At 37.0% G+C, this 20,744-nt stretch overlaps 1 protein-coding gene across 1 annotated transcript in view; it reads right to left on the reverse strand.

Moving 5' to 3' along the window:
- CNBD1 (cyclic nucleotide binding domain containing 1) overlaps positions 1–20,744 on the reverse strand; it is a 368,799-nt gene that overhangs the window by 115,672 nt on the left and 232,383 nt on the right. The window contains exons 6-7 of the mRNA XM_043879351.1: positions 13,953–14,098; positions 1,211–1,389 (exon numbers count right to left, since the gene is read on the reverse strand). Coding sequence (XP_043735286.1) covers positions 1,211–1,389; positions 13,953–14,098 — 325 coding nt within the window. The remainder of the gene's footprint in view (positions 1–1,210; positions 1,390–13,952; positions 14,099–20,744) is intronic.

A 20,744-nucleotide genomic window follows, 5' to 3' on the forward strand; every position in this document is an offset into this window, starting at 1 on the left:
TTACAGCAATCATGAATGGATGTGAAAGTTGGACCCTAAAGAAGGCAGAGTGCCAAAGAATTGATTCTTTCCAATTATGGTGTTGGAAATGACTCTTGAAAGTCCTTTGGACAGCAAAGGAGATCAAACCAGTTAATCCTACAGGAAAAAATCCCTGAATATTCATTGGAAGAACTTATTCTGAAGCTTAAGCTCCAATATTCTTCACCACCTGATGTCAAGAGTCAACTCATTGGGAAAGACCTTAATGCTGGGAAAGACTGAAGGCAAAAGGAGAAGAGGGCAGCTGAAGATGAGGTGGTCGGATAACATCACTAATTCAATGGACATGAACTTGAGCAAACTCTGAGAGATAGTGAGGGATGGGGAGGCCTGTTGTGCTACAGTCTATGATGTTGCAACAAGTGGGACACGAATTAATGACTGAAAAAAAACCAGTTCATATTTTATCCATGTCTGTCTTTATTGTCTTTATCCATGCCTATCCTTATTGAATCTGAGAATATTCTAGGTCTTTCTGACTTCAATCCATAGTGCTAAATCATTTGATTTTAATTAGTTTCTTTGGCTATTTACTCCTCTGAGTATCTTGATCACCCTACACCCAAAACTGGCTTTTATAGCCGCAATTCTAGTTGAACCAGTGGGGGGTATTACCTCATGTGGGGTATTCAGGTATCCAGAAAGATATTAACCTTTATTTGAGCCAGTTGATGGTCTTCAAACATTGCATATAAACAAGGTGTTTTCTTCAATTGAGACTTTCTGATTTTAATAGAATCAACACTTTGATTACCTTAGCATTGCTCTTGAGATAGACAGCAAAAGCACACACTCTCAATTTTATTTAAAAGGGCCTTCATGTTCTACCCTCTGTGTTCCCTTTCTTAAATCACTCCCTCCCTCTCTCTTATCTCAAAATGGCCCTCCTTCTTCATTTAGTGATCCAATTACAATGGCTTTGTCTCAGTAATCAAATGCACCACAAAACACCAGCCTGTGGGCAGTATGTTGTGGAATGCATTCCTCATTATTTTTTTAAAACATATCTCCAGTTGTGATGACAGTATAATTTTTGTTTTTAAAATCTATATTAGCTTTAATATTTCAGGTAACACTGGGTATATGTAAATTTAAATATCTGGAAGAGATAAAGTTTATAACAATGATACATCGTTGCTTATTGAAGAAGAAAATACTCATTTCTTACCGTGGGACCAACCCCAGTCAGCAGAGGGTTTCTGAAGTCTTCACTGAAAACAAAGCTGTGAAAACTCTGAGGTATGAAAGAGGTTGTAGACTCATGTTCTTCAATCGTATTTTTATATATTTGTGTTTGAGGTCGGGCTAGGCCTTTCAGTATTATATAAAAACCATCATTTCCAATCACTGAAAAAGAACAAAACCAAACAAGATATACTGTAGACCTTATTTCGAAGGTGCTTTGATGTACATGTGTCTACAATACATATTACAATTGCTTCCATTTTAGCAGATTTCTTTTTATTTATTCATTGACAGTGACTTTAATGTAGCACTTAGGCATCACAAAAATTTAGACAAATAACAAAAATAACAAAGATATCTACACTTAGAGTACTATTTGCTGACAGCTATTTAGAGTAATCAATCCCTTGTGGAACTGATAAATTCTAGGAAAGAATTGTGGTGACATATCAAGATTAACAGATTTAAGACAAAATAAGGAGAAAAGTGCCAGAAAAGCCCTTGAACTTTTTAAAATGTTTCTGTCCCCTTCAAAAACGCCATTCTTTTTGTGTTATATAAGTAGCAGTATATCACTATTAATTCTCATTTATCTTTGCTCTAGACAGGATGATGATCACTCATAGAATTGAGTAAAGAGTATACTATGAAAAGAGAAATGGATCATTACTAGGAAAAAGTTTGATATTTTTTTCAGTATTTCTTCTTTTCTATTTTGTAACCCTCCACAATCCATCATCCAACCCCACTACCTAAAGTTCAAATATATGCCTGAAGGTCTGGAAGGCTCATTCACTTGTGAAGGTTTTGAATGAAGCACAAATCAGTTTTACTTTTTCTGAAGCCCATCACTTTGGAGAAGCAGATTATGGGAACTAGATGATGTCGCTCCTTTTCTTTGTCATTTGCATTACATTGCTCCAAAGGAGTAAGTTATTCAAGTGCGGTGTTTTTCTTACCATTTCCTTATTAACTTGTAAATAAAAACTTTACAAGTTGATTTTAATGGATACCTGCATTTCTTTCTTTTCATGCCCTATGACATGTCACGTGCTTGCCTTCTCTGCTTTTGTCTAAACTGAGTCCTTAATGGGGGGCTCTTTTGTACACCACCTGTACATCAGTTCAGTTCACTTCAGTTCAGTCACTCAGCCGTGGCCGACTCTTTGTGACCCCATGAACTGCAGCATGCTAGGCCTCTCTATCCATCACCAACTCCTGGAGTGCACCCAAACCCATGTCCATTGAGTCGATGATGGCATCCAGTCATCTCATCCTCCATCGTTCCCTTCTCCTCCTGCCCCCAGTCTTACCCAGCATCAGGGTCTTTTCCAATGAGTCAGCTCTTCGCATCAGGTGGCCAGAGTATTGGAGTTTCAGCTTCAGCATCAGTCTTTCCAATGAACACCCAGGACTGATCTCCTTTAGGATGGACTGGTTGGATCTCCTTGCAGTCCAAGGGACTCTCAAGAGTCTTCTCCAACACCACAGTTCAAAAGCAACAATTCTTCTGCGCTCAGCTTTCTTTATAGTCCAACTCTCACATCGTACATGACTACTGGAAAAACCATAGCCTTGACTAGACGGACCTTTGTTGACAAAGTAATGTCTCTGCTTTTTAATATGCTGTCTAGGTTGGTCATAACTTTCCTTCCAAGGAGTAAGCGTCTTTTAATTTCATGGCTGCAATCACCATCTGCAGTGATTTTGGAGCCCCAAAAAATAAAGTCAGCCACTGTTTCCATTGTTTCCCCATCTATTTGCCATGAAGTGATGGGACCAGATATCATGATTTTAGTTTTCTGAATGTTGAGCTTTAAGCCATCTTTACATGGTAACTATAAAATAGTGATTTTTCTTTTTGTCTTCACTAAAGCAAACATTGCATTTCTTTCGATGCCTAAGCTTAAAATAGATACTTCCAGATAGCTCAATATCATTTCTTATTAAACATCTAATCTGTGTGGCAAAGGCACTGCAGAAATATTGCTTTTTAAAAAAATGCTTATGTTTTATTTTGGCTCTGCTGAGTCTTTATTGTGGCTCACAGGTTCAACATTCAGAAAACTAAGATCATGGCATCTGGTTCCATAACTTCATGGCAAATAGAAACAGTGGAAACAGTGACAGACTTTATTTTGGGGGGGGCTCCAAAATCACTGCAGATGGTGACTGCAATCATGAAATTAAAAGATGCTTGCTCCTTGGAAGAAAAGTTATGACCAACCTAGACAGCATATTAAAAAGCAGAGACATTGCTTTGCCAGCAAAGATCCATCTAGTCAAGGCTATGGTTTTTCCAGTGGTCATGTGTGGATGTGAGAGTTGGACTATAAAGAAAGCTGAGCACTGAAGAATTAATGTTTTTGAACTATGGTGTTGGAGAAGACTCTTGAGAGTCCCTTGGACTGCAAGGAGATCCAACAAGTCCATCCTAAAGGAGATCAGTCCTGAGTGTTCATTGGAAGGACTGATGTTGAAGCTGAAACTCCAGTATTTTGGCCACCTGATGCGAAGAACTGACTCATTTGAAAAGACCCTGGTGCTTGGAAAGACTGAAGGCAGGAGGAGAAAGGGACGACAGAGGATGAGATGGCTGGATGGCATCACTGACTCAGTGGACATGAGTTTGAGTAAACCCGGGGAGTTGGTGATGGACAGGGAGGCCTGGCGTGCTGTCACAAAGAGTCAGACATGACTGAGTGACTGAAATGAACTGAACAGGTTCTTTGTTTCGATGAATTCTCTTGTTGTAGAACACGGGCGCTGTGGTGTGTGGGCTTCAGTAGTTGCGGCGTGAGGGTTTCAGTGTTTGCATTAGGTAAACTTTGCTGTCTGGTGGCTTCCTGAAGCAGGGTTCAAACCCATGTCCCCTGCATTTGCAGGCAGATTCGTAACCAGTGACCCACCAGGGACGTCTGAAACTGGTTTTTAATAGCTCTCATGTGGGCTGTATAAGAATAAACACCTTGCATTTCCCAGAGATGCTTAACTGTGTGGTTGCATGACCACTCTGATTAATAAAGCATTGAGAGGATTTTTGCTTTCCAAAGATGCACATCACCCCTTTTTCCATGCTAGAATGGGTATAGGATATTTGAGCTGAGGAAAATGCAAGGAGAATCTCAGAGGCCTCATCTCATGCCTTTAAACTACTGTCCTGTGACTTCTCATTATGCAACATAAATAAAAATAAACCTGAAAAATGTTATAAACTAATGTCCTCTAGTTCTTTGTTACTCACAGCTGAACACAATTTCTGTGTGAATATTGTTGGAATTTCACTGAACTCTATTCATAAAACATGTTCACCTTACTGATGAATGTCATTTTTCAGGTCCTCTGGAGGAAATTTTCCCTTTCCTTCAGCCTTGGCCCAGTGACAGTGAATCTAACTAAATAAATTTTGCCTGCAATGCATTAATTTTTATATTTAAATTTAAAAAACTATCTATGATATTAAGGATGCCTTAAGAGTTTAAGTAATCTAAGGAATTTGGTTGTGTCTCACTCTCTGTGACCCCATGGACTGTAGCCCACCACTCTCCTCTGTCCATGTGACTCTCTGGGCAAGAATACTGTAGTGGGTTGCCATTTCCTCCTCCAGGCAGGGGGTCTTCCTGACTCAGAGATCAAACTCAGGTCTCCCACATTACAGGCAGATTCTTTGCCATCTCAGCCACCAAGGAAGACCAGCTAAGGAGTTTAAGTAGTATAGGGACTTTGTGATCCATGGAAAACATTTTTGGTCAGAACATATCTCATCAGTACCCAAATTATACTTATTTTAAAAAGCAGTCAAATAAAGCCATTCTGGAAGCTGGGACTCCATTTATATAAAAGATGATAGCTGTATTTGAAATGGCAAAGAGGGGCTCTATTTTAAAAGAAAATATTTTATTAGTATTAGGTAGATATCATTTTCTGTTTTTAATGATGTATAGCTGATGTTCAATATTATGTAAGTTTCAGATATACAACCTAGTGACGGATTTTTTAAAGGTTATATTCCATTTCTATTTACTATAAAACATGGTTATATTCCAGGAGAAGAAAATGGCACCCCACCCCAGTCCTCTTGCTTGGAAAATCCCATGGATGGAGAAACCTGGCGACTCCATGGTCCATGGAGTCGCAGAGAGTCAGACACGACCGAACTGACTGAGCATGTGTGGTTATAGTCCATGTATTGTACTGACCATAAATCCTGGTAGCTTATTTATTTTATACAAGGTAGTTTGTACTTCTTAATCCCCTACCCCATCTTATCTTACCCCTCTCTTCTTTTTAATCTCCACTAGTAGCCACCAGTTTGTTCTCTATATATGTGAGCCTGTTTCTTTTGTTATAGTCCCTAGTTTGTTTTATTTTTTTAGATTTCACATATAGGTGATATCATATAATTGTCTTTCCAACTCTGACTTATTTCATTCAACATAATAACCTCTAAGTCTATCCATGTTGCTACAAATGGCAAAATATTACTTTTATGACTGAATAGTTATTCCATCTTCTTTATTCATTTATCTGTAGATGGACATTAGTGTTCCTTCCATATCTTGGCAGTTGTAAATAACGTTGCTATGAATACTGGGTGCATGTTCAAATTAGTGTTTTCAAATGAGTGTTTTTGGTTTTTTTCTTTTTGGAAGAAAACCCAGAAATGGGACTGCTGGGTCTTATACTAGTATTTTGAGAACCCTCCATACTGTTTTCCACAGTGACTGCACCATTGTGCATCCTTGCTAACAGCTTATAAAGGTTTCCTTTTCTCCATATCCTTGCCAACATTTGTTATTTCTGGTCTTTTTGATGATAGCCATTCTAACAGGTGTAACATAATATCCCACTTTGGTTTCAATTTGCATTCCCCTGACAGTGAGATTGCTGGTTTTAGAAAAGTCAGAAGAACCAGAGATCAAATTGCCAACATCGGCTGGATCATCAAAAAAGTAAGAGAGTTCCTAAAAAAACATCGATTTCTGCTTTATTGACTATGCCAAAGCCTTTGACTGTGTGGATCACAATAAACTGTGGAAAATTCTTAGAGATGGGAATACCAGACCATCTGACTTGTCTCTTGAAAAACCTTGTACGCAGGTCAGGAAGCAACAGTTAGAACTGGACATGGAACAACAGACTAGTTCAAAATAGGAAAAGGAGTACATCAAGGCTGTATATTGTCACCCTGCCTATTTAACATATATACGGATTACATCATGAGAAATGCTGGGCTGGAGGAAGCACAATCTGGAATCAAGTTTGCCGGGAGAAATATCAATAACCTCAGATATGCAGATGACACCACCCTTGTGACAGAAAGTGAAGAGGAACTAAAAAGCTTCTTAATAAAAGTGAAGGAGGAGAGTGAAAACGTTGGCTTAAAGCTCAACATTCAGAAAACTAAGATCATGGCATCTGGTCCCATTACTTCATGGGAAATAGATGGGCAAACAGTGGAAATAGTGTCAGACTTTATTTTGGGGGGCCCCAAAATCACTGCAGATGGTGACTGCAGCCATGAAATTAAAAGACGCTTACTCCTTGGAAGAAAAGTTATGACCAACCCAGATAGCATATTTAAAAGCAGAGACATTACTTTTCCAACAAAGGTCCGTCTAGTCAAGGCTATGGTTTTTCCAGTGGTCATGTATGGATGTGAGAGTTGGACTGTGAAGAAAGCTGAGCACCGAAGAATTGTTGCTTTTGAACTGTGGTGTTGGAGAAGACTCTTGAGAGTCCCTTGGACTGCAAGGAGATCCAACCAGTTCATCCTAAAGGAGATCAGTCCTGGGTGTTCATTGGAAGGACTGATGCTGAAGCTGAAACTCCAGTACTTTGGCCACCTCAAGCGAAGAGCTGACTCATTGGAAAAGACCCTGATGTTGGGAAGGATTGGGGCGGGAGGAGGAAGGGATGACAGAGGATGAGATGGTTGGATGGCATCACTGACTCGATAGACATGGGTTTGGGTGGACTCCAGGAGTTGGTGATGGACAGGGAGGCCTGGTATGCTGTGATTCATGGGGTCACAAAGAGACAGATATGACTGAGAGACTGAACTGAATTGACAGTGAGATTGAGCATCTTTTCCTGTGCCTGTTGACCTTTTGTATGTATTCTTTGAAAAATATCTATTCAGCTCATTTTTAACCAAGTTGATTGTGGTTTCAATGTTGAGTTGTATGAGTTGTTTAAATATTTTGTATATTAACTCCATTTATATAAAAGTCACATTACTTGCAAAAATTTTTTTCCCATTAAGTAAGTTGTCTTTTTGTCAATGGTTTCCTCTTCTGTGCAAAAGCTTTTAAATTTAATTTAGGTTCCAGTTGTTTATATTTACTTTTATTTCCTCTGCTTTAGGAAATACACTGAAAAAATATTGCTACAATTTATATCAAAGACTGTTTGGCTTATGTGTTCTCTTTTAAGAGTTTAATGGCTTCCAGTCTTACCTTTAGGTCTTTAGGTAGATACTATTTTAAATGATTTACTACATACTAATAATTTTTTCTTTTCAAAATAAGATACTGTAGATGGATCAAGTACTGGTTTAGGAGGTCTGGATTCAGTCCCATTTTTGCATCCATTATGTATTCTTGGGAGAATCATATTCCAGTCATTTTCCAATTCAGAAATTGTCATGCTAAGTCAAATTATCTACATATATCATATTTTTTAATTTTTCCAATATTCAGTGAAATAATATATTTTATGTTGCTGAAATTACTATTCAAGTTTAAATAAATTAGAATTTCAAAACTATATAAATAACCAAATTTTACCAATAAAAAGATTACTTTAAAGAATTTTGGATAGCTTTAATAAACTTTTAGAAATATAGATGAAAAAGACTTACCTAATTACAATATTTAAATTAGTCAACAATACTTAAAATCCCATATTAAATTTCAATAAACTTTTTTCAATGTTTATCTGCATTTCAAGGTTCCAGTTTCATTTCTACCTTCCTCTCACCCAAGAGGATCCCCAGGCAGTATTGTGGTAGAGATCCACCTGCCAATGCAGGAGACATGAGAGACGCAGGTTTGATCCTGGGGTTGGGCAGATCCCCTGGAGAGGGAAATGGCAACCCACTGCAGTATTCTCGCCTGGAAAATTCCATGGACAGAGGAACCTGGTGGGCTATACTCCATGGGATCTCAAAAGAGTCAGATATAACTAAGCACACATGCACACCCTATGCAAGAGACGTGTGTGAGGTTTTGAGAAAATTAATTCAACTTTCAAGGATGAATCTTTATGACCCATGGAGAACACCTTAGTTGCAGTGAAAGCACATGTACACTTTAGAATCGATATACGTTCTTCAAGGCCACACTTGCCTTTAAGAGAGCCATAGTCTTTACGGTAAGGTTAAATATTTTATTACTTCTATTGTAAGAGCATATTGTTCGAATTATGGTTAATTTATATATGGGAAAGGTGCCCATTAAATTTTTCATGAGATGTAACTACTATGTTTTTATATGCTATTTGAAATTCAAGCCACTACAGAAAATAAAGTCTATGCACGCTACGATATGTTTAAGGTTTAGTAATCTAAACATATTTTTCAGCATTAAAAATAAATACAATATTTTACAATGAGGAGCTACGGTTTGAGATATAACCTCATAGAAAGTAAGACTAAAAGGGAATAAATGGAAAGAAATAGCAGAGAAATAACATTAAGACCTAGTGGACTTCAGGCAAAGAAAAGAGCAAAATTGACATATATATATTGAGACAAAAATCCCTATATCAATAATTTCATAGGAATGTTGCAATGTTAATTTAAAGGTAGATATTAATAAAACTTTTATCTATGATCCAATTTCATATTAACTATTACATTGGATTCTCTTCTAAGCTAATTTTCTTAGCTTTCTGAACTTTAGTTTGCCAGTCTTAAATGCCCTCTGCCCGGGCCATAAAATGAGATCCAGTGGGAAACTCTTGGGATCAATTAAATTAACTATATCTATATAGCATATAGAGTTTACCATATGTACTCTCTCTCTCTCTCTTTCTCTCTCTCTCTCTATATATATAAAGTATTTCATAGTAGCATAAATAATCTTTATATATAATGATCTTAATATAGTAATCATGCTTTTAGTACCATTTTCACTTAAACTAGAAATATGTATGTGTATTACTCAGTACTTGAAATCAAGAAATTGCTGCTCTTGCTAATATTTTATTGTTTAAGAAAATAATTCACGAGAGGCTAAGTGAGTAGCTCTAAGCTTAGGAAGCTGCCTTAAATGATGAAACTCCAAAAAATCCTATGACCAGAAAAGAGACCAGAAGGTGCAAACAGCTGTGCAGAATTACAAGAAAGAAACCAAAGCCTTAGTGGCAGATTGAAAGTCAGCAGCCTGGTGACGGGGGGTTACTGGGGAAATCCTTTAAATAACAGCAGAGGGAGGGAAGTGCTCACATGAATAAAGAAAAGGGAAAAAGAAAGACACCTGCTTGGACCTGTTTTGTTTTGTTTTTTTTAGAGTTGGAAGAACAAAGAGATTTACAAAGGTCACATATTTAATGAGTTGACTGCTTTGATAGTGAAACACACGTGAGTTGTCAGAATTAGATGTCTTAAAAACTCAAGAGAAGGGTTGTAGCACATGTAGGTGTAAAGACAGTAAAAATGTTTGATGTGTTTAAAAATATGCACTATTGAAATGAATTGCAAAGTCTTATTTAACATAAATCTTCACATTTGAAAGTTTGTCTTTGTTAAGGAATGAAAGTTCATATTTTATCAGTTTATCACACAAGTCATTACAATACTTGGAAAATACAGTATTTGCTTCTAATTTTAGTTTTAAAATCTTTCAGAAAAAACTAGTAACTACTTAAAAACACTAGCACACAAATATACATTCATTGTGGAGAATTCAACACAAAATATATGTAGAATAAAAGAGTTAACTGTTCCTTTTCACTGGTCTTCGATTCCTTTCCCCTCCCTACATAAAGGTAACATGTTTTTAAATGTTTGCAGTATCTTTCTGAATCTACTTCTATGTAGTTTTTACTGTGTATTTTATGTGAATATATATACATATACAATTTCAAGTTTTATACAATGATTTCATACTATTTATATAGTTCGGCATTTGTTCTGTTTTCATTTATTGTCCTTCATAAATTTCTAAGTCAGTGTATATAATCCACCTCATTCTTTTTAATCTCTGCCTAGACTTCCATAGAATAAATGTATCAAAATATATTCTATCTTCTATTAAAGGATATTTAGGTATCCTCCATATTTTTTTACCATAAGAAGTAAGATTTTACAGATTTATGATAGAACAAATTAAATTTTAATTTTTACCCTCAAGCTAATGGCAAAACAACATTGAACGTTTCTTCTTTTTTTTTCCCCTTTCAAAACCATTTATCCTCTGCAAATGCCTACAATTTAACTTTCACTGTCTGACGTCAGATCCAAAGAAAATAACTATAGGACTGTAGGAGGAAAGCTTTCAAAATATGTAAATCTTTTCAATAGGCAGACATGCTACAAAATTCCAGTTTCGTTTTAAATATTATGACCCTGATGGACCATTTTATTAATAGAGTGGCATAGTGGACAGAGAATACATTTAGCATTAAGGCTAAATTTTATTTGAAAGTAGTTCTAATCAGGAATACTCCACATGATATTTTGTGCCTTAGGGTCCTTGTCTGAGGAGAATAATAACAATATCACTTTCATTTGATACTGGGAGGAATAAACAAGGGATATTCATTACCCAAAGGATGTATTAAATAAATTTAGTGTCTCTTTGCTAACCGTTGCTGTTCAGTTGCTAAGTGGTGTCCAACTCTTTGCTACCCCAAGACTGCATTACTCCAGCCTTCCCGTTCATCACCATCTCCCAGAGTTTGCTCAAACTCATTTCCATTGAGTTGGTGATGATATCCAATGATCTCATTCTCTGTCCCTCCCTTCCCGTCCTGTCCTCAATCTTTCCCAGTCTCAGGGTGTTTTCCAATGACTTGGCTCTTTGCCTCAACTGGCCTAAATATTGGAGCTTCAGCTTCAGCATCAGTCTCTCCAATGAATATTCAGGGTTGATTTCTTTCAGGATTGATGGGTTTGAACTCCTTGCTGTCCAAGGGCCTCACAAGCATCTTCTCCAGCAATACAGTTGAAAGCACCAACTCTTTTTTCACTCACCCTTCTGTAAGGTCCAGCACTCACATCTGTACATGACTTTTGGAAAAACAATAACTTTGACCATGCAGACTTTTGTCAACAAATTGATGTCTCTGCTTTTTAATATGCAGTCTAGGTTTGTCAGAGCTTTTCTTCCAAGGAGCCAGCATCTTTTAATTGCAGCCAGTGGCTGCAATCACTATCTGCAGTGATTTTGGGGCCCAAGAATATAAAATATGCCACTGCTTCCATCTTTTCCCCATCTATTAGCCATGAAATGATGGAACCAGATGCCATGATCTTAGGTTTTTGAATGTTTAGTTTTAAGCCAGCTTTTGCACTCTCCTCTTTCACATTCATCAAGAGGCTCTTTAGCTCCTCTTCACTTTCTGCCATTAGAATAGTATCATCTGCATATCTGAGATTATTGATATTTCTCCTGGAAATCTTGATTCCAGTTTTTGATTCATCCAGCCCAGCATTTCACATGATGCACTCTACATATAAGTTAAGTAAGCAGGGTGACAAAATACAGCCTTGACGTATTCCTTTCCCAATTTGGAACCAGTCCATTGTTCCATGTCTGGTTCTAACTGTTGCATCTTGACCTGCATACAGGTTTCTCAGGAGGCAGGTAAGATGGTCTGAGATTTCCATCTCTTGAAGAATTTTCCACAGTTTGTTGTGATCCACACAGTCAAAGGCTGTACTGTGTCAATGAAGCCGCAGTAAATGTTTCCCTGGATGTTTGGTGTTTTTTTTTTTTTTTTTTTTTTTTTTTTTTTTATGTTGGCAATTTGGTTTCTGATTCCTCTGCCTTTCCTAAATCCAGCATGAATGTCTGGAAGTTCTCGGTTCATGTACAGTTGAAGACTAGCTTGAAGGATTTTGAGCATTACTTTGCTAATGTGCGAAATGAGCACGATTGTGTGGTAGTTTGAACATTCTTTGGCATTGCCTTCCTTTAGGATTGGAATGAAAACTGACCTTTTCCAGTTCTGTGGCTATTGCTGATTTCCAAATGTTCTGGCATATTGAGTGCAGCAACATCGTTTTTAACAGTATCATCATTTAGGATTTGAAATAGCTCAGCTGGAATTCTATCATCTCCACTAGCTTTGTTCAGAGTGGTGCTTCCTAAGGCCCACTTGACTTCACACTCCAGGTGTCTGGCTCTAGGTGCGTGATCACACCACCATGGATAGCCATGCCATCAAGACCATTTCCCTACAATTCTTCCATGTATCTTTGCCACCTCTTCTTAATTTCATCTGTTTCTGTTAGGTTCTTGCCATTTCTACCCTTTTGAGGAAAAGAACATTTGTGTGTGTGTGTGTGAGTTCTAAAAGTTCTTGTAGGTCTTCAGAGACTTCTGCATGAGTGGTTGGGGCATAGATTTGGATTACTGTGATATAGAATGGTTACCTTGGAAACAAACCGAGATCATTCTGTCGCTTTTGAGATTACACACAAGCACTGCATTTCGGACTCTTGCTGCCTATGAGGTTTACTCCATTCCTTCTAAGGGATGCTTTCCTATAGCAGATATGATGGTCATGTGAATTAAATTCTCCCATTCCCATCCGTTTTAGTTCACTGATCCCTAAAATGTCGATGTTCATTCTTGCCATCTCCTGTTTGACCACATCCAGTTTACCTTGATTTATTCAATATTGTTCTTTTAGCACTGTTGTTTACTTTCACCACCCAATGCATCCACAAGTGGGTGTCATTTCTGCTTTGGGTCTGCCTCTTCATTCTTTCTGGAGCTATTTCTCTGCTATTCCCCAGTAGCATATTGGACACCTACTGACCTGGGAGGCTCATTTTTCAGTGTCAATGTGTTTTTGCCTTTTCATAATTTTCTAATAGGTCTTAAACAAATGCAAAAGAATAATGTTTAACTCTGTTGGTTTAGGTGTGTGTGTGTGACTCTGAGTGTGTGTTTATTTATATGCCACCACCCCAAAATATTAACATATAAAATGCTTCTGTTAATGCATCCATTATATCCCTTGTCAAGGCACTAGAAATTAAAATGGGAAACTTAACTAAAATTTGTCTGAAGTTGTTTATTTTTTTTCCCCCTCAATATATGGATCAGTCAAATAAGTACTTTGACCACTTACTGTCCTAACTATGAAAATCAGTGCTAGATTGTCAACAAATGTGTGTGTGTCAATGAATGGTTTTCAAAGTGTGGTTCCCAGACCAGCAGAAACCCCTGGAATGTTATTGGAAATGCAAATTAAGCTTCATCCTAAATCTACTGAATCAGAAAACTTAGGCGCTGAGCACAGCAACACTTTCAGTGAGTCCTGAGGGATTCTGATGCATGTTCAAAATGGAGAAAGACCACGGTATACCTTTAAAGTCTAATTACCAAAATGTGAGTGTTATTTCACTATTTATACCTTTACAAATGATGTACATCCAAACAGTACATTCCAGCATGTCAAGTGAAATAAAGATTATTATGACAGAAAACTCAAAGTAGTGACACACGTTTTGTCTTTTGCCAAGTTTTGCTCCAGATTAGTCAGCTTACCTGTGCTGCCTTTTATCCAGGTTTCAGAAATGACATTCCTACTAAGTATTTTAAGATGCTCATCAAGTAGCTGAGAGGTTAAATCTGGAATTGTTTTCAGCATCTTCCACACAATGTTGTGTTCAGATGGAGTCCTATGAATGGGCCTTAAAATAAAAAAGATTGCATATTAAGAGACTATAGCATAGATGCAAAGAAACAGACAGAGCAAAAAATCCTTGATTTTTGAATTTCCAAATTTGTTTATTCTTGTTTTTAAAATGGTTGCTCAAGAATAAGTGACGGTGTTCTCTTTTGTCTTAATAATATTTAAGACATATGTGTCTCCTTTCAAGATAAAGATGCACCTCCATGAAACTTTAAACTTTAGGGTATTAAAGCTTAATTTACATATTTATATAAATTTACATATTTAATAGAAAACTCAGTGCTTCAGTTTTAAGATTATATCTCTCATTATTAGTTATTATAATAACAATACCTTTTTAGACAGTAAAATGATTGATGTTTTAGCTATTATTTATTTTGTATTTTTAAAATACTATTACAGTCACAGCAAATGAATCTGTAATTTAACATTTGAGAATATAAATGTTAACTTGAAAGATGCATGTGTAATTTTAAATAAAACACAGTTATCCTATGATAGATGATATTTATTTACTTTTCATTCAGTTCAGTTGCTCAGTCATATCCAACTCTTTCCAACCCCATGGACTGCAGCACTCCAGGCTTCCCTGTCCTTTATTGTCTCCCTGAGTTTGCTCAAATTCACATTCATTGAGTCAATGATACCATCCAACCATTTCATGCTCTATCACCCCCTTCTCCTCCTGCCTTCAATCTTTCCCAGCATCAGGGTCTTTTCCAATGAGTCACTTCTTTGCATCAGGTGGTCAAAGTATTGGAGCTTCAGTTTCAGCATAAGTCCTTCCAATGAATATTCAGGATTGATTTCCTTTAAGATTGACTGGTTTGATCTCCTTACAGTCCAAGGGACTCTCAAGAGTCTTCTACAACACCACAGTTGAAAAGCATTAATTCTTCAGTGCTCAGCTTTCTTTATAGTCCAACTCTCACATCCACACATGAGTACTGGAAAAAACACAGCTTTGACTGTACCTTTGTAAGTAAAGTAATGTCTCTGCTTTTTACTATATTGTTTAGATTTGTCATAGCTTTTCTTCCAAGGAGCAAGCGTCATTTAATTTCATGGCTGCAGTCACCATCTGCAGAGATTTTGGAGCCAAAGAAAATAAAGTCTGTCACTGTTTCCATTATTTCCCCATCTATTTGCCATGAAGTGATGGGACTGGATGCCATGCTCTTCATTTTTTGAATGTTGAGTCTTAAGCCATTTTTTCACTCTCCTTTTTCATTTTCATCAAGAGGCTTTTTTGTTCTTCTTCACTTTCTGCCATAAGGGTGGTGTCATCTGCATATCTGAGGTTATTGATATTTCTCCTGGCAATCTTGATTCCAGCTTGTGCTTCTTCCAGCCCAGTGTTTCTCATGATGTACTCTGCATATAAGTTAAATAAGCAGGGTGACAATATACAGCTTTGACCTACTCCTTTTCCTATTTGGAACCAGTCTGTTGTTCCATGTCCAGTTCTAACTGTTGCTTCCTGACCTGCATACAGATTTCTCAGGAGGCAAGTAAGGTGGTCTGGTATTCCCATCTCTTTAAGAAATATTCTTAAGAAATAGTTTTCAGTTAACTAGCACCCCCTTTTAACATCATTTAAAACTGTGTACTTCAGATGCAATAATAAAGAATTAGTATTCAGAAATGGCATGATATTATAATCAAATCCTGAAATAAATATCATTGATTAGCAATCAAACAGAGATTACAAGCAAATAACATCACAGATTTTAAAAACAGACATAGATTTTTAGTGTTAAAACGTTTGATATGGTAATTGCCTGTAATAATTTGAAAGATAGACCAAGAGCCTAGGAAACCTGCATCTTCTCAGATGATAGTTAGGAAAAGACAGAAAGTTACTGGGTTTTGTTTGCTCAGAGTTAGTTATATTATAATAATTCACACAGCCATGAATTATTACCTGGGTAAAATTGACCAGTTATCAAGCTAATGAAAAGGATTAAAGAAGATTCAGAAATGAACTGTGTTGTTAGATATATATAGTAGCTACATCTACCAATAGGGATGAGTAGCTTAGTGCTTTTCATTAAATTGGAAAGATTTGGCTATTCTCTCTTCAAATAGTCTCTCTCTTTAATCTGTTCTCTCCCTCTGGAATTCTCATTGTGTTGATTCTGGTATACTTGGTGGTGTCTCATGGGTCTCTGAGGCACTATTCATTCTTTTCATTCTTATTTTTTCTGTTCTTTTGACTGGATCATCTTACTATATACATCTTCTTGAAATTTATCAAACTTTTCTTCTGCCAGAACTAATCTATTGCTGAACCCTTATAGTGAAGTTTTTATTTGTTACTGTACTTTTTAACTCCATAATCTCTATTTGCATCTTTTATGTAATTTCTTTTATTGATATCTATGTGGTGAGACATTATTATCCTCATGAGTGGGTGAAAGTGTTAGTCACTCAGTTGTGTCCAACTCTTTGCAATCCCTTGGACTGTAGACTGCCAGACTCCTCTGTCCATGGAATTCTCCAGGGAAAAATACTGGAGTGAGTTGCGATCTCCTCCTCCAGGGAGTCTTCCCAACCCAGGGAATGAATCCAGGTCTCCTGAATTGCAGGCGGACCCTTTAATGTCTACGCCACCAGGGTGTATGCCCTCCGTGTGCGTGCTTAGTCACTCAGTCATTTCCGACTCTTTGCGATCCCATGGACTGTAGCCCGCCAGGCTCCTCTCTCTATGGGTATTCCCCAGGCAAGAATACTGGAGTGGGTTGCATGCCCTCCTCCAGGGGATCTTCCCAACCCAGGAATTGAACTCAGGTCTCCTGCACTGCAGGTGAATTCTTTACCATCAGAACCATAGTGTACAGCTAACTCTCTGTTCATTTCACTTATTCATCTAATACTTATTTGGAGATTTTCTTAAATGCCTGAACCATTAAGTCACCCAGCTTTTACCAATGGGCAGGCTGTTTTCATGTTCTACTTTAATTCATTAGATACAGTTTACTTTATTTCTTTGAACCTCTTCATAATGGTAGATTTAAAATCTTTGTCTACTAAGTCTAACATTTGAACCTTCTAAAGGCATTGTTTGTTCTTGGCTGGTTTTTTTCCCTACAAATGGGAGACACTTTGTTAACTCTTTGCATATCTCATAATTTTTGTTTAAAATTGAACAGTTTGGATAATGTAGCAAATCTGGAAATAAATTTTCCCCTCCTTTCCAGGGCCAAATAGCAGCAAAACCTTATGAATGTGGCTTTTCCAGGACACTGCTAGACAAACAGTGTAGCAGTGATCTGGGTGCGGGTTTTTAAGGTGCTTCTGAACAATCCGTCCTTCTAGAAGTTTCAAGGCTGCCAGTTTTTAAGACTATCACAGAATTGGAGATAGAAGGATTAAAATAGGTCAAGATAAAAAGCTACAAACTATGCTGTTTTTCTTGAATAAATGCTCCTCATTTTGTTGCATGCATTTGATTAATTTCAGAATTCTGAAAAAAAAAAATTATTTTGACAGTCTTTGCCAGTATTTCATTGCTTGTATAGAGGAGCAGACATACAGAGGTCTTCAGTTTGCACTTCTAGGAGGCCTGTACTCCGTGCTGAACCTTAAATTCTCTGATGGATAGCAACACCCCTAATTTCCTCCCACAGCACAAAGTCAGCATAGATTTCACTCAATGACAAGCAGTAGGAAGTACATGTGGATCTTGTGGGTGGGACAGTCAAAAACATTTGTAAAATCATATTACTAACAGAAGACATTACAAGAAATAAAGTTTAAAAGTCTGGAGGTCATCCCAAAATTATAACTATTAGTTTGATTTAAAAAAAAAAAAAGAATGGGCTTATAATTTACATATTCTGACTGAAAATGCAAAACCATTTCTTATGTTCAAGTAACATAATCTTACTCTGGAAATCCTATTCCTATAAATAGTATTTATATATTCCTAATTTTCAGTTTAATTCTGTCTTTCCTACTCAAGCACTCAAGAATTTTCAAATATTTGGAGTATCGTGCTTGGAAAACGAAAAGCAAGAGAGGGACTATAACTCACCTCTGGGCTCCTATCACCACCACGTCTGTCTCACTTGGGCTGCCCCCGTGGGCACTTGTCTTTAGGGTGTCTGAGGCTATGCCCTGACAAATGATGAAATTCCCCCAACATTTTTCAATGCAGTCTAACACACACCCTGGTGTTTACTATCCTTGAAATGTTGCACTAAGGCATTCAGTTCTGAAAATCTGACCTTCGCTTCCTCTCTCTAAACTGGACTTTTTCTCTTTCAACCTCTACATTTCCTGTCTGGAAGGAACTTTTACACACATCATACTCACTCCTTCTTACATCTTCCTGATCCACTCTTAACGTAGAAAAATTTCAGTGAAAGAAACCAGACTAACAAAAAGTAGACATCCATATATTGAGAGATACTTCAAAAACTATAGTGTTCAAACTAGTACCAATAAATAAGCAAAGTGAAGCAGAGCAAAGTCGCTCAGTCATGTCCGACTCTTTGCAACCCGTGGACTGTAGCCCACCAGGCTCCTCAGTCCAGGGAATTCTCCAGGCAAGAATACTGGAGTGGGTTGCCATTTCCTTCTCCAGGGGATCTTCCTGACTCAGGGATTGAACCCGGGTCTCCTGCATCGCAGGCAGATGCTGTACCGTCTGAGCCACCTAAGGAGTCATTTAATACTGTATTTCTTATCATTATTGTCATTACGAATTATCAGGCCACTTGCAGTCGTATTAAAAAAAGGTTATTCCCTTTGCATGTTCATTTACTCATTTTTTCTATTTCTAGCCCCAATTCCAGCTGGTGACAAAAAGGAACATCTTAATATATTCCCAGTATTTCAGGCATTGCAGTTGGAAACAAAATAATGATATGATTTCTCTTCCATGCCTTTCTCTCCTGGTGATCATCTCAAACTTCGGAACTTATAAAGAGCCATGACAAGCAGGCCTGTGGCTTCTGATCACCAGCACCTGCATGCATTGGCGTCTGATGAATTCTGTTATGTCTAGTCATTGGCATTCACACTATTGTTCCCCGAGCCTTTATTTGTTTCAAGTTATAGGCACACACCATCTATACTGTGTAAAACTCTAGCTAACCTGTTGACTTTTTCACTCTCCACTAATCTATCATCCTTCTTGCTGGTGAGAAGAGAGTTTGATCATTTTAGAAAACATATCTGTGGCTGTGGGAAAGTGTTCAGTGTTCTCTTAAGGTCTCTATACTCCTAACACGAATTTACTTAGATGTGTAGATGAAATGGAGCTTCTGCATTTTTTTTCTTCATAATCTAGCTTTCCTAATAATCCCTAATTTACTAGATTAAAGAGTAAAATAAACAAAAAATTCTTGCACTTGTCTCTTATCAATACGACATCTTCTAGTCAATTTAAATACTGAGATGACATAAAGTTTAACTTCCAACACTGGCAGACTCACGTGGCCTTTTAAAAAAGATTTAGACTCTTTCATAAAAGTGCTTGTCTTCCATTGTTACTGCACTCACAACTCTTCTCCCCAAGAGGGGATTCAAGCGTATAAGAGGATTGACTGGGTCCTTGTAGCAGTGGCTAGAAAAGCAGTCAGACTCCACGTGCAGAAAGTCTTGTTGAAGAAATATTATAACTTATATTAAAAGACACATAAATAGAGCCATTTAACTTGAGTAAGATGCTTGCCAATAAAATTGTAGTAAATCAGAACATGCAGGTGCAAGTAAATGGAGAGAACAGCGGTGGAAAATGCTATAAGAAGCAATATTTAAACTAAAAAAGAGGTTTACTTCCCTAAGGACACATAGTTAAGGATGATTAAAAAGAAATTGAAATTCTAAAATATGCTAAGTGAAGAACAAATCATTCTAACACACAATTACACACACATGCACATAACAACAAAACTTGCAAAATATTTCTTGGAATCAGAATTCAGGAGGAATGCTGATTGCAAGAAAAATTTATTGAGGAAGAGTTGCCAGAAGGCCCATGAAGTTCTCTAAAATTGAAAGCAAACTTCAGAGGGGCTGATTAACTTTTTCTTCTCAGTGACTTATAAACATCAAAGAAAATATCTTTAGGTCCTGTCATAAAACAATTAATTTTTAATTGGAAATGAAGATATTTGTTGGATAGAACTGATTCATATAGTTAAAGAGCTGTCAAATTAAAGAGGGATTGAGATTATTCTGTCAGGCAATTTGAGTAAAAGCTATAAAGAAATCATATTTTCTGATTAAAAGTACAATTAAAAATATTAAAAACAATGAAACAGATCCTTGGGAATGTATGGAAAAATTCAAATATTTAGCTCCTTATCAAGTCCTCCTGTTGTTTGAGTGCATATTTTCTTTCAATAATGATTAAAAATATCCAACCAAACAGAAAGCATTAGGGAGCTAAGTCTTCTGTACTGAGGGAAACTTGGTATTCCTTCAACATCCCTGAGAATTTGGGGGAAGCTTATGTTTCCTCAAGTTGCTTATTATTGTTATCCCATTTTCACTGAATATTTAAGCTCTGGTCTGGACAGCAGAATTTGCTGTGGTCAGTATTACTTTGTTTACTTTTAAATAACGTCTTATTACCACATATGAGCTTCAGATCATATGGAGAACAGATTACTATTTGTTTTCAATTTTTAATA

The sequence above is a fragment of the Cervus elaphus genome, chromosome 21 (assembly GCF_910594005.1).
Source record: "Cervus elaphus chromosome 21, mCerEla1.1, whole genome shotgun sequence".
NCBI classification, from domain to species: domain Eukaryota; kingdom Metazoa; phylum Chordata; class Mammalia; order Artiodactyla; family Cervidae; genus Cervus; species Cervus elaphus.